General features: G+C 41.3%; 1 protein-coding gene across 1 annotated transcript in view; it reads right to left on the bottom strand.

Moving 5' to 3' along the window:
* Positions 1 to 602: 602 nt before the first annotated feature.
* Positions 603 to 14,409, bottom strand: part of itgb8 (integrin, beta 8) — a 129,484-nt gene continuing 115,677 nt past the window's right edge. The window contains exons 14-16 of the mRNA XM_070880990.1: positions 5,801 to 5,967; positions 5,576 to 5,667; positions 603 to 5,070 (exon numbers count right to left, since the gene is read on the bottom strand). Coding sequence (XP_070737091.1) covers positions 4,908 to 5,070; positions 5,576 to 5,667; positions 5,801 to 5,967 — 422 coding nt within the window. The 3' untranslated portion in view covers positions 603 to 4,907. The remainder of the gene's footprint in view (positions 5,071 to 5,575; positions 5,668 to 5,800; positions 5,968 to 14,409) is intronic.

Consider the following 14,409-nt stretch of genomic DNA (forward strand, 5'->3'; position numbering starts at 1 on the left):
AAACAGGGAAATTTAAAAAGTGGGGGAAAAAAGGCTCTTAAGTGCCTGTAAAGTACCTCATAATGGTCTCAATTGGGTCTCCCGCTGCTGCAGGTCGGGACAGCTCCACAGTGATAGATGTGCCTGTGGAAAAGGCGTGAGGGAGTGAGATGACAGCAGGTTCCCGACCCGCTATAAAGAAAAACAACTTTTCCACCTGACCCACCACCGATCACTATGGAAAATTCAGCCCTTTGTTTTTTCTGTATACCAGCAATGTAACTGAATTTAAATCCATTGAAAGTACCTTTTAATGTTTATTTTATCAATAGTTTTAGTTAGAGTTGAATATTAAATAGTTCACCACATTCAGAGCTCTGTAGCACAATAGAATTTTTATTGCACAGAAACTGACCAGCCCATCAAGTCAGCACCTGTGTTTTTCTCCACATGAGCAAACTAATCAAATCTTACTCTCCTGTTTCTCCATTCAATTTATTAGTAATATCACAAGTAAAGGTTTATGTAACAGAACTTTTAGAAGCTTGACATCCATTCATGTAATCCATAATTTTGCTGGAGAAATTTACAAGAACGCATTTGGAAAGAAAATCAAAGTCGTGTAAACTTAATGTATTTTTTTATTCTACAAATAGTTAAAAACTATTTAGTACTATAACATATTACAACAATGCTACTCAAACAAATATAAAAACAGCAATGCTACAAAAACGTACAACATTCAGTGCTAGGTATGTTGTTTAAGCAACCAGACTGGTTTATTCAAAGTCTACAATTTGTAGGGATATCCCAGTTGAGTAACTAGCCAGTAATACTTAATGAAAGAAATGGTTTTGGGTTCTAATTTTCCCAGCCCCGGTATCACCGCCGTCTTAACATGAACACAGCTCACTTCTGTGAAAGTACTGCCAATATTGCATGAATAAAAATGAATATTGTTAAGGCTTAATTATCAGTCAATATATTCATTTTATTAAAACACATTTTTTTGAATGGATAAATTGGTATTGATGTAGTGTGAATATCTAAAATAACTGGATAAGAAGAAAGCGCTTTACAGCTAATTAAGTACTTTTGAAGTGTATTCAGTGTTATAATGTAGGAAACGCAGCAGCCAATTTGTGCACAGCAAGCTCCCACAAATAGCAAAGTGATAATGACCGGATAATCTGCTTTAGTGATGTTGATTGAGGGATAAATATTGGCCAGGACACCAGGGATAACTCCCTTACTCTTCTTCGAAGTGGTGCCATGGGATCTCCACCTGAGAGAGCAGACAGGGCATTGGGTTACTGTCTTATCCGAAAGACGAGGAAAGAAGGTGGAAAGGATGTTTCCTTTGGAACTTTGGCATGAAAATCAGACTGCCTCACCTGTTTTTAAGCAACAATTCATACAAGACAATTTTTTGATATATTCTCAACTTATATCTGAGTATTTTTTTTGTCATTAAACAATGCGAGCCTTTAAGAGATCAAACTTCACCTATTCTGCATGTGCAACTTCTTTAATCAATTTCCTGTAGTTCTCTGATGAGCTAAACAGCTATTTGCAGCATTTCTCTTATTAACTGCATAAATGACTAATTAGCAGCAATTATGCAAAAATATATGTGTCTACAATATACCAAACTGCAAGAATAAACCATTTTAGTAAGATTTTGCTTAAACAACATCTTAAGATATATTAACTATTAACATGGTTTCATTGAACAGTAGAAACATATAGCATTATACAGGCACCAACTAAACCTAGAAAATAGACTCTGATACAAAGAAATCAAAATAAATTATTATTAAAGATTAGACATTAAATGATTATTTATCTTACCATAAATCAGAATTCATAATAAATATCAAAACTTCCATTAATCGTTAGTGCAAGTTTAGAGTATTTTAGAAATAGGATAGACATTCTATAGCTATTTGCCCATTTTTGTAATTCATGTGAGAAATTGTACCAGTTCTATCATCAATTACTGATTACCTTGTTTTCTAAAGTGCACAGTGTTAACCAAAAAAAAACTCACATCAGAATTATCATCAAATAACAGAACATTAAATATTATTCCAAAACAAGCTTTATCTATATTTTTCTATTAACATTTGCCCTAGATATTTTTCAGTTACTTGTTTTGTACCTTATACAGTTACATCAGTAGTATCAATGCACTTTTTAGAATTGTGAAAGATTTGACATAGATAAGAAACTCAGAAACTTAGGATTTTGTTTTTTTCCACAGGCGATATAGTCTTAATAAAGCAACTTGCAAACTGAAGAGATAGAACAAAATCACTTTGATGACTTTAATGCTTTCCACTTTTTTGTTTGGGGAAGAGCATTCTTGTTATTAATGCTGAGGGTTATAATGCCACTCGAATCAACAGCTTCAGAATCTTACTTCATTTTATAAAATCATACTATCTCTCTCAACTAATTGCAAGATAATACTACAAATACAAGAACACACTAAAGCCCAGAAACTGTTATTTTCAGTATTTGTGGACAAGCACTTAATGCATCATTTGACAGTCCTCTGAACACTATTTTAATTCAGGTACTAACTTGCTTATTTTAAATAAGTTAATGCCTCTGCTAAAATGGTGCAGGGAGGAATGTAATTCGAGTGTGTTAAATGTTCATTTGCTGATATGGGCAACGGTAATTTCTAGGTTTACATATAAAGAGCTATGAAATATCAGTAATGCATCACAACATGCTCAATATTGCTAGAAATGAACAGTCAACTAGAACAATCCACTAAGAAAGGCACCTTTTCTGCATTAAGATGCTCCTTAAAATGTGCCTCTTTGACCAAGCTGTTGATCATCTGCCATAATTTCTTCTTATGTGGCTCAGTGTCAAATGTATTTGTTTTGTCTTAGAACACTGCTGTGAAGCACCTTGGGACGTTTTACTACATTAAAGGCGCTATATAAATAAAAGTGGTCGTTGTTGTTGTATAAATATTTAATCCATTGATTCTTCAAAACATCCCCTTGCTTTTGACTCAGAAAAAGATCCTCTCTCTTGACTGGATCATTTAATTTTTATAAATTATAAAGCTGGAGGTTGATGTTATACTTATTTTATATTTAGACTGCCTCCACTGCATCATATAATGACTCAGTTCTACAGAAAAAGAATACACAGATAAACATGTACATGTGTAGACATATATACACTTGTACATATGGAGAGCTAAATACTGCCAACTCAAGTTATTATCTGCTATAAAATAAATGCATTCTGAAGCTCAGGACTGATCTGGAGTGTCTCTGTGGTGGGAGATGCAACTTTCTAAGCCTTCATTCTCTCAAAACAGAATCTGAAGATTTCTTTAAGAACAAACCTATAGTACTTCAATAGAAAGGGAAATCGGGCTGGGTGGGGGGGTTGGTCAGCAACCACCTACTGTCTGCCACTACCGAAAGTTAAAACCCGCCCTTATCTATAACAAACTGATGGCCATAGAGAATTATTGTTTTTTTTTAATGTGGGACTGGTTGCATATAAAAGTAGAACAAGGATAGGGAGTATCAGAGCGGGAGCAGGAAGTGATTTTATTAAAATGGGTCACATTATGCTAGATGGCGTTGAAACTGCAGACCCTAGAAATCTTTGCATGTTGTACAGTTCTAATATACGGGAGAGATTCTTGACTACACTCTTAAAGGACTCCCGCTAACAAAATCATAAGCCTGGAAATTCAACTTTAATACATTATCATACAAATAGATTAATGTCTACGTCAAAGTAGCAGAGAGAGGGTCCTTTTTTTTACAAATGAGTTAATTTCATATGAGAATATTGTGCACTATAATTCCCAGTCTATAAGGTTAAAGAACAATCATCTTTGAAGGGTGAATTTATTAACTCTTTCACCAGCCGATTTGGGTATTTTGTAAGGATATCACTATACATAAATGTGTTGTGAAAATACACAGGCCATTTTACTGCAACACAGATTTTTCCTAAAAATGTAAAATATATAAAACACATTTAAAAATATAGGGGGTAAATCTCCATGAAGGTTCTTCCACTTGTTTCCTGTAATATTGGTGGAAGACATTATGAACAGCAGTTGCACCATTGTTCTGGAGGTTTGCATGGCTGTTCCAACACAGTTACGCTGGACAAGAGGGAGACCCTCTGTGGAAATTGACCCCCAATGTGTCATAGTATTACTGTTTTAGATATTCAGTACACACTGATATCCATTTACTGATATAATTTTATCAACTTCAAAATAAATAAACATAAAAATAGCAATCCAAAGGTAAATATGGATCTTATTCTTCAGACATTTGTTATAACATCAACAGCAAATGGAGGTGAAAGAGTTAAGCAGTCATTGAATTATCACAGTATTCTCTTTCCTGGAACAAAATAGTTTCACAGATCTTATTTAGTAGCTACGCGGTATTGTTGATGATTTTGTACTCTGTTAAACATAGATCCCCAGTAGTGATAACTAAAATCATAACAACAGTGCAATTATTTCCAGTGGTTTGCTTTCTAATATTATATTGCACAGAGAGTTATCAATCGCTGGTTTATCTCACATCTATAGTTATCTCTTCAGTTCCAAGATTGGTGGTTCTCATAAGCACAGCATATAACAAACAAAATGTTTTGATAAAATACTAAACATTTGCAGAACTATAGGATAGCTCTACGGATTTCATTACTTCTGAAGTCACTTTGATTAATTCACATTTAATTTCAATTAGCTTGAGTCTGAAATGCATATAAACCATTTGAATTATTGCCATGACAGAAGAATCTCAATGCAGGACACAGTATGTGGTATCTTGAGGACTACAATCTATTTCTTGGTTGTAGTAAAATGTTAAACCTTGTATTCAGCTGCTTAATAGATAACATTTTTCACATGCTTTTGGGGATTACACAAATGCCATCCTTTGGTAAACAGGTTTCTCCAAGGCAACAGTTTTCTCAATAATATCCCTGGTGTCACAGGACTGAATTATGAAGAAAGACTGGAGAAAGTTGAGCTCTTCAGCCTTGATAGGAGAGGGGACCCCACAAATGTACATAATAAGAAATGGTATAGAAAAGGTAAATGAAGAACACGACTCTAAGTTAAGGCCTGACAATAGGACAAGTGGATACTGGTTCGAAATAGTGAAAGAGAAACTTCGGATGATGTCAGAGGGTTTGCTTCCCACAGAGTAATCAACACATGGGGGTGAAAGTGACCATGAGCGAGAACGCAAAACAGGCAGCCCCGTGAATCAGCAGCCCCGTTTTACACCCCGCCCAATTTTCTTTTCCAATTCTGCTGCCGACTTTGTGTCACCACACAAGACCAATTTCACCCCCAAGGAGTGGATTTCCTGGTGGGGTAATGGGGGCAAAAATCTTCAAATCATTTAAGAAATAGTTGGGTAATGTGCTTTTCTGGATGAGTGAGCTTGGATAGATTGAATGTTACCCTCCTCATCCATATCTATCTTGTGATTTGGTCATTTTGTGTGGATCCCATTAAGTAGTTTGGGATCCTGTCTTATTTTTGTAATGTTTCTGTTACAAATCAAGCTTCCGAATAACTTGCATTTTGTTGATGTATACATGGAGCTCCTCAGGTTTGTCACGCCTGTATGCTATAGTTTTTGAACTGACTATGGATAATGGAGTTTGTCCCTTGAAAAAGAAAAGAAATTTGTACCTTCAGTAGTTTTTCCCAGTATATTTCCCTCATGATGAATTACCAGAAATAATCGAAATAGTTTTAAACTTTCTGGCCACTTGTAAATCTATAACCAATTAATTCTACCTTTTGTGGAGGAGATACTTTGCAATTGTTTCCAGGACGACTTGGTTCATTTGAATTCCAGTGCATCATTATCTGCCTGATTACCATTACAATCATTAATCCAGCGATAACTGTACCAGCAGAGAAGATTATAAACATTGCAAGGATCTTGTGGCTAGAGTAGTATTCTGCAAAATAATAATAAAAATAATAATGGGGAGACAGATTTAAAACATTATAGGTGCTTCATATTTAAATTTCACTTTAATGTATAATATTGTATAATAGAAACATAGAATGCACATTACTGTAATTAATTAAATGCTCTAAAACTTAACATTCAAAAATATCAAAGCTAATTTATACTGAATTTCTAATTACAATAAATCACTGAGTTTACAAATACAAAATCAATGGATTATTGATAAGACAAACTCAGTCTGCAAAATGAATTTCTAGCAATCTACTGCAAGTCTGAAGAAACCTTTGCAGCTTATCTGCTGGGACTTCTCTTCTGCTGCTGGGTACCTTCAAAGATTATAATGGTTTAATAGTCTACTCCTCTAAATTCAAATGATCTGTTTATTCAAATTAAAACAGTTCAAGAAAAAGACTGCAGTGTTATTTTACTAAAATTTCACACCTCATAAATCTTAGATAATTCAATTATTTTCAAACAAATCATGACTTCTAATTAACAGCAGTAGACTGTAGTTCCCTTTCATTTTGACAAATGCTGCTTTTAAATTCACTAGGATTTCTCATATCACTGAAACGCCATCTGAGAACAGACCAAAACAAGATGGACCAGATCTGGTTAAAGAAGTAGTTTCCAACTTTTACAGACAATCAAATTAGTAAAGGAAAGCAAAGGTAATGAAGCTGGCTGGTTCAGTAAATTGGTGTTCTGCTGTAGTATAATAGACCTATTTCCAAAATCAATAGGCACACATTTTAATCCCTATTAATAGTGCGTATATAGAACCCCCTTAAATCACTTTGAACTAAAAAAAGTAATTTTCCAGGTTTGCACTCCGAGTGCTCAATTTTCCCAAGCCCGTTTTCTGGCATATTGCCAGAGTTGCGCCATTTATTTAGGTCAAGAAATGCGCAAGAAAAACTTGTCCGAAGTTTCCTCAATGTTTGTGCTGTAATCTGGAGCCGGGCAGCGTGGCCAGTCGCCTCGGGGGCTGGAGCCTGCTGTCTGCGCTGGAAAAAGGAGCTGGGCCTTCTGTGCATGCGCGGGGAAAAAAACTGATGTTCTTGACGTCGCTGAAATGACTGCGCATGCGCAGTAGAGCTCCGAGTTGGCAATCAGCCATTTTTAAAGAGCAATTTGTGTGTGTTTGCCAGAAGGAGTGCTGTGTTTTGAAAAATCAAAACTGCATGCAGAAGCAGTGCTGTGTGTATCTGAGAGCAGCTGCAGCAATACAAGATGCAACGCGGACCAAGGACAAAGAATTTCTTGCAGGAAGAAGTGGAGGCACTAGTTACTGTGATTGAGAACAGATGGCAGGAGCTGGATACCAGCAGAGTTCACATAAAAGTACCACCAAAAGAAATGAAGAAACGCTGGAACCAAGTTGCAGAAGATTACTGCGCAGTGGTGAACACCAAGAAATCTGGAAGCCAGTGTAAAAAGAAATGGCAGGACCTTGGTCAAGTAGTTAGTGTAAGTAATATTTTCATTTATTCAATACAATTGTAAATGTGGCCAGCTGTATATGTCCCACCCAGCAGAAAGACACCCTCTCTAAAAAGTTGCATTTTCATCTTTGCAGAGGAAATTGGCACACGACAAAAGGGAAAGAACTCTAACGGGAGGAGGCCTACCAAATCTGCATGCACTGACACCCTTGGAAGAGAGGGTCGCTGCTTTGATGGGTCCTGCCAGGAGAAAAACAATCAGTACTGCACAAGCTGGGCCCACACTCGAGGAAAAGGATAAGTCCTGCAAATTCATCGTGGCCCTCCAAATCAACCTGCTGCCTGGCCTGCGATGTGTGAGTCTACTCATGCCACCCACCCTGCCCCCTCCTCTGCTGCTAACCATTTGACTGTTCTGTTATATTTTGCAGAACCTGAGGCCAATCCTGAAGATGCAGAAGAAGATTCAGACGTGGACGAGCCTGGAGAGGAGAAAATCTTCCAATCCAACCTTCCAGTCCAATATGGGGGTGAGGGCGAGTGGGAGGGGATGGAGATCGATGAAGACCACACTATTTTACTGACTTTTGAGGAGGTGCCGCTCACAGCCCCTTCTGTGACTAGTGGTTTGAGTGCTGGTGGGACATTCCATGTTTTCCCACCTTCCGAGGTTGCTGGTCCCAGTCGTGGGGTGCAGCAAGTCACACCCAGGGCCCCACTGTCTGAGGCTGCGGGTCCCAGTGGGGTGCAGCGAGGCAGACCCAGGGCTCCATCCTCCTAGGCTATGGGTCCCAGTGGGATGCAGCGAGGCAGACCCAGGGTGAGGGGAAGGAGAACTCGACCATGCTCTCCTGAGGTGCAGGATGTAACAGATGTGGTTCAGATGATGTCATTATGTGCGGAGAGCATTGACCTTACCCAATCACTCCTGGACACCATCAGTGGGGTGAGTGATGAGGTAGCGGGACTGTCGGGAGAAGTAACAACACTCGCCGGGACCATCAGTGAGGGAATAGTGTCCATGAGGGAGGGAATGTCAGAGGTAGTGCAAACCAGGTCAATGGCCAAGAGGGAGGGAGTGTCAGAGGTAGTGCAAACCAGGTCAATGGCCAAGAGGGAGGGAGTGTCAGAGGTAGTGCAAACAAGGTCAATGGCCAAGAGGGAGGGAGTGTCAGAGGTATTGCAAACCAGGTCAATGGCCAAGAGGAAGGGAGTGTCAGAGGTAGTGCAAAGCACAGCACTGGCAATGAGTGAGGGATTGTCAGGGGTAGTACGGGCTATCAGGCAGGGAATGTTTCCGTCCACTGAGACAATGTCAGGGTGCATGAGGGACGGCATGTGTGAGTTAGCTGCTGCAATAAGGGAACACGCCCAGACCCCGCGCCCATTGATAGAATCAACTGCCACTCCCACTCAAATCCCCACACCAGCCTCTAAAGAGCCCCAAGCTGGGCCTTCCACTTTACCACCTGACCATCCTCCCCCCGCATCAAGAAGTGCGCATTACCCGAGATGTTAGAAAGAATAAATGTCGTACCAAGCCCAAAATGACTGCGCCACCGCCTGCGGGCAAGGGTAGTGGAGTCACCAAGACCAAGCGCAGCAGGCGGTTGGTCTTACACTAAGGGGGATGAGAAATGGGTGCAGCCTTTCTTTGCTGCTGTTGTTATTGTGATGTTGTTACTGTTGTAACTGTTCTCAAATTAAAAGTTTTTTGTAAGTTATGTAAATTTACAAGTTTAGAAGTGATCTTGAAGTTTTTAAGTGATCTTAAAGAGTAAAGTTTGATACAAGAATAATTTTATTAAAGTTAAGTTTACATTGTAAGCTTTTAAATAAAATATATTTTACATTAAAACTGAATTGTGTTCCACTAACACAATATAACATTACGGAACAGCTCCAAAAAATAAACATGTCCATGTGTAATAGTTGTCGCTGAGCCCTCAGGCATCAGTAAAGGGTTCACGAATGAGCTGCTGGCGCAAGGCTCGAGCAATTGTTAAAGGAGCACGATGGCCCGCCCTCCTCCGCCGTCGTGCTCCAGCCTCAGGCACTTGCATGGTTTCCTCATCATCAACATCATCCTCCTCCTCCTCTTCCTCCCCCTCCTCCTCCTGCTCGTCATCTGCATCTTCCACATCATGATCATCAGCCACTCTCGCCGCAGGTGGTCTTCCACTACTAGCTGCTGCTGCCTCATGATGGCTAAGTTGTGCAGCATGCAGCACACAACAGTGAACTGACCGACAATCTCAGGGGAGTATTGCAAGTAGCCTCTGGAATGGTCCAGGCTTCGGAAACGCTGTTTCAAGAGGCCAATGGTCCTCTCTATGAAGCTATGCTTCTCAATGTGCAACGTGTTGTATTCACGGTCAGGTTCCATCCGGGTTACGCGTAGGGGCGTCATGAGCCAGATGCCGAGGCCGTGCCCTTTGTCTCCCAGTGGCCAGCTCTGCCCTTCTGGCTGCTGCTCAAACGTGGCAGATATAACGCTGTCGCATAAGATGAACGCATCATGGGTGCTGCCAGGGTACCTTGCATCAACTGACATGATGCGATGCATGTCATCACACACGAGCTGCACATTAATGGAGTGGAAGCCTTTTCTATTCCTGAACATCTCGGAATCCTCCAAAGGTGCTCGCAAGGTGATGTGGGTACAATCAATGCAGCCCTGTACCTTTGGGAAGCCAGCAATCCTGGAGAAGCCCACAGTCCTGTCATGGATTGCTTGGCCGGTCATTGGGAACTTAATGAAGTCATTCCTCCGCGCATAGAGTGCAGCCATGACCTGGTAAACGCAGGCATGTATTGCATGTTGAGAGATGGCGCACACATCTCCAGTTGCAGCTTGAAACAATCTGGAGGCATAGAATGAAAGTGGCACTGTAACCTTCACTTCAACTTACAAAGCAGTCCTCCTGATGCTTCTCAGCTGCAGGTCTGGTCTCAGCAACTCACAGATCTCACGGACAACTTCTCTGCAGAAACGCAGCCTTTTGACACAGTGCAGGTACAAATGCCTGTCTTGATATCATCATCATAGGCAGTCCCTCGGAATCGAGGAAGACTTGCTTTCACTCTTAACATGAGTTCTTAGGTGGCTGTACAGTCCAATACGAGAACCATAGTCTCTGTGTCTCTGTCACAGGTGGGACAGATAGCGTTGAGAGAAACATAGAAAATAGGTGCAGGAGTAGGCCATTCAGCCTTTCGAGCCTGCACCACCATTCAATATGATCATGACTGATTATTTTTGCAACTTCAGTACCCCTTTCCCGCTTTCTCTCCATACTCCTTGATCCCTTTAGCCATAAGGGCCACATCCAACTCCCTTTTGAATATATCTAACGAACTGGAAAGGGTGGGTGGGACTGGTTTGCCGCACGCTCTTTCCGCTGCCTGCGCTTGATTTCTGCATGCTCTCAGCGATGAGGCTCGAGGAGCACAGCGCCCTCCTGGATGCACTTCCTCCATTTATGGCGGTCTTTGGCCAGGGACTCCCAGGTGTTAGTAGGGATGTTGCACTTTATCCGGGAGGCTTTGAGGGTGTCCTTGTAACGTTTTCGCTGCCCACCTTTGGCTCGTTTGCCGTGAAGGAGTTCCGAGTCGAGCTCTTGCTTTGGAAGTCTCATATCTGGCATGCGAACTATGTGGCCTGCCCAGCGGAGCTGATCAAGTGTGGTCAGTGCTTCAATCCTGGGGATGTTGGCCTGGACGAGGACGCTAACATTGGTACGTCTGTCCTCCCAGGGGATTTGTAGGATCTTGCAGAGACATCGTTGGTGGTATTTCTCCAGCTACTTGAGATGTCTGCTGTACACGGTCCATGTTTCTAAGCCATATAGGAGGGCAGGTATTACTACAGCCCTGTAGACCATGAGCTTGGTGACAGTTTTGAGGGCCTGGTCTTCGAACACTCTTTTCCTCAGTCGGCCGAAGGCTGCACTGGCACACTGGAGGCGGTGTTGGATCTCGTCGTCAATGTCTGCTCTTGATATACCCGAGGTGGGTATGACCTCCTGCCCAGCACCCTACGGGCTCTGATGTTCCTGATGCGATGAGCTCTAATCAACTGTCTCCTACATAGCACCACGACACAGAACGCTCGCACAAGGTGTGGCAATGTCAGTATTGCCCTCATACTTAAAGTTAAATTTTCAAAGAAGCTCAAAACGGCAGGAAAGCAGGCAGCACAGGTTGTAAGTTCTTTCTCTCTCTCGCTCCCCAAGTTCTGTATGGATGGACCACACCCAAAGGTCTTTTGTCCTCTCCTCTCTCCCCCCTCCCCCTTCAGATCGGCTGTCTGCGACCCTCTCCGGTCCCCGAGTGAGGTGTCTTCCTGGTCCGCTGTGGTGAGTACCTTCCTGGTCTGCTGTGGCCCCCGAGTGAGTGCTGGTCAATATGCTCCTTCCCCCGCCGAGCCTCTCCGGTCCCGACTAAATGCCGGTCCAGGTCCGCTCCACTTCCCACCCCTAGCCCCTGCCGAATGGCCTCCGATTTACTTACCGACGCCGATTTCTTTAACTCTCTGCAAGGGTTTTCTCGAGAGGCCACATACGCTGGCCTAAGTAGAAATGGAGTAACTATCAGCTGGGCAAAGTTCCCTAAATGGCCAGAATTGGAGTAGGTGGCTGGTTATGCCCCCTTTTGAGGAAAAAAAAACTTATCTAAAAAAATGTAACTAAATGTGTTATGCTGATGCAAATTGATTGGGGAAACTAGGGATTCTTAATTAGGCCAGAAAAAGCAGCCTGCTCCAAAAACAACGGTACAAATACTGGGGAAAATTGAGCCCCTAGTGCTGAACCTTCCCACCGGCTGTGCAGATTGAAAATTTTGGGTGCACATAGCATATAATTTTCCCACCAGTAGTTTAAATGGTTGAAAAATCATACAGGAACCATGAATTTCTTCCATGTGCTGCCATCGAGCAAGGTTTCTGCAATAAACACAGATCAGACAAAAATTGACACCGTGTCAGAGAAGATGTTAGGAAGGGTGACAAAAGCTTGGTCAAAGAGCTAGGTTTTATGGAGCATCTTAAAGGAGGAGAGAGAGGTGGAGAGGTTTAGGGAGGGAATTCCAGAGTTGAGTATATAGATGGCAGAAGACACGGCCATCAATGATGGGGCAATGGGAATGGGGGATGCAACAAAACCACTGAGCAGTTTACCACTGACGTGAACATTTGTACAATTTGATTTGGAAAGGCCATCACAAAAAATGACTTAGTACAAGAAAAAACTAAGGTTTTCACTTAAGCACCAACACTACTGTTACAAAAGTTAGACATTTTCCAGATGTGTATTTTCATGACACGTGCACAACTGACATACCAACAATGGTGACACAAATTTAGTCCCACTCAGATAAAAAAACAAATTAGCGAACTTAATCGAATTCAGCATTCATAAAATGAATAGGGATTTTACAATTAATCATAGAGAATTTATTTTTTCAAAGTAGCAGATGTGTGAGGAATCCATATTGTTTCAGTATTATGCAAAATATTCCTACTAATATACAAGTCACACACAATTTAGATTTATTGTTTTTAGGCTCATTCTAGCATTGCTTTACTAAGCATCTTTGAAAGGACATTCCAATATAGGACATCTGAATCAAATCCAAACAATTTGCAAAGTCAAACAATTGAAACAAGGGCAAGCATAAATTAGGTAGAAAGTACCTCAAAGAAACAGGCCATTCAACCCAACCAGTCTATATTGGTGTTTATCCTTCATATGAGCAATAATCCTAATCCCATATGACTGCTCTGTTCCCATAGCCTTTAATTCCTCTTTCCTTCAACCACCTATCAAACTTATTCAAGCTCTCTGCTTTAATCACTGATTCTGGCAGGGCATTCTACGGACTCACGACATTGTTTAAAAAGCTTTCTCTTTGCTCACTGTCCTAAATTTTATACATTCAGTATTATGTCCATGTTGCCTCTTCCCGTCACCTTAATCAATGAAAACAGTCTTGGATCTAAATTCAATATCTTTGCACCATTTTATGGGCCTAAAACGGGTGCAACTATAACTAATTTAGCAGGGCAGAGGCCGGATCCAGATGGGTGTTCAAGCTACTGCTAAATTGATTGGGGCCTTTTTAGGAGGCCCTGGTGGCGGCTCTTGTTCCCATTTCAGAACTGGACTGTTAAATTCCTTTGGAGTAGTCAGAGCTAGCATTGTGCAAGCTCCGACAGGTATTTCTGGGTCTTGAGCAGCCTAATAAGAACATGAACACACAAGAAATAGGAGCAGGAGTAGGCCATTTGGCCCTCGAGCCTGCTCCGACATTCAATAAGATCATGGCTAATCTGATCTTGGCCTCAACTCCACTTCCCCACACGTTCCCCATAAGCCTTGACTCCCTTATCGTTCAAAAATCTGTCTATTTCCACCTAAAATACATTTAATGACCCAGCCTCCACAGCTCTCTGGGGCAGAGAATTCCACAGATTTATGACCCTCGGAGAACAAATTCCTCCTCAACTCAGTTCTAAATCGGTGATCCCTTACTCTTAAACTATGCCCCTCGTTCTAGATTCCACAAGTGGAAACATCCTCTCTGCATTTACCTTGTCAAGCTCCCATATTATCTTATATGTTTCAATAAAATCACCTCTCATTCCTCTAAACTCCAGTGAGTACAGGCCCAACCTACTCAACCTATCTTCATAAGTCAACCCCTTTATCTCAGGAATCAACCTAGTGAACCTTCACTGAACTGCCTCTGATGTAAGTATGTCCCTCCTTAAATAAGGAGACCAAAACTATACACGGTGCTCACCAATACCCTGTACAGTTTAGCAGGACTTCCATACTTTTATACTCCATCCTGCTTGCAATAAAGGCCAACATTCCATTTGCCTTCCTGACTATTTGCTGTACCTGCATACTAACTTTTTGTGTTTCATGCATAAGGACCCCAAGGTCCCTCTGTACTGCAGCATTTTGTAATCTCTCTCC

Source organism: Pristiophorus japonicus, chromosome 5 (assembly GCF_044704955.1).
Source record: "Pristiophorus japonicus isolate sPriJap1 chromosome 5, sPriJap1.hap1, whole genome shotgun sequence".
NCBI classification, from domain to species: Eukaryota; Metazoa; Chordata; class Chondrichthyes; family Pristiophoridae; genus Pristiophorus; species Pristiophorus japonicus.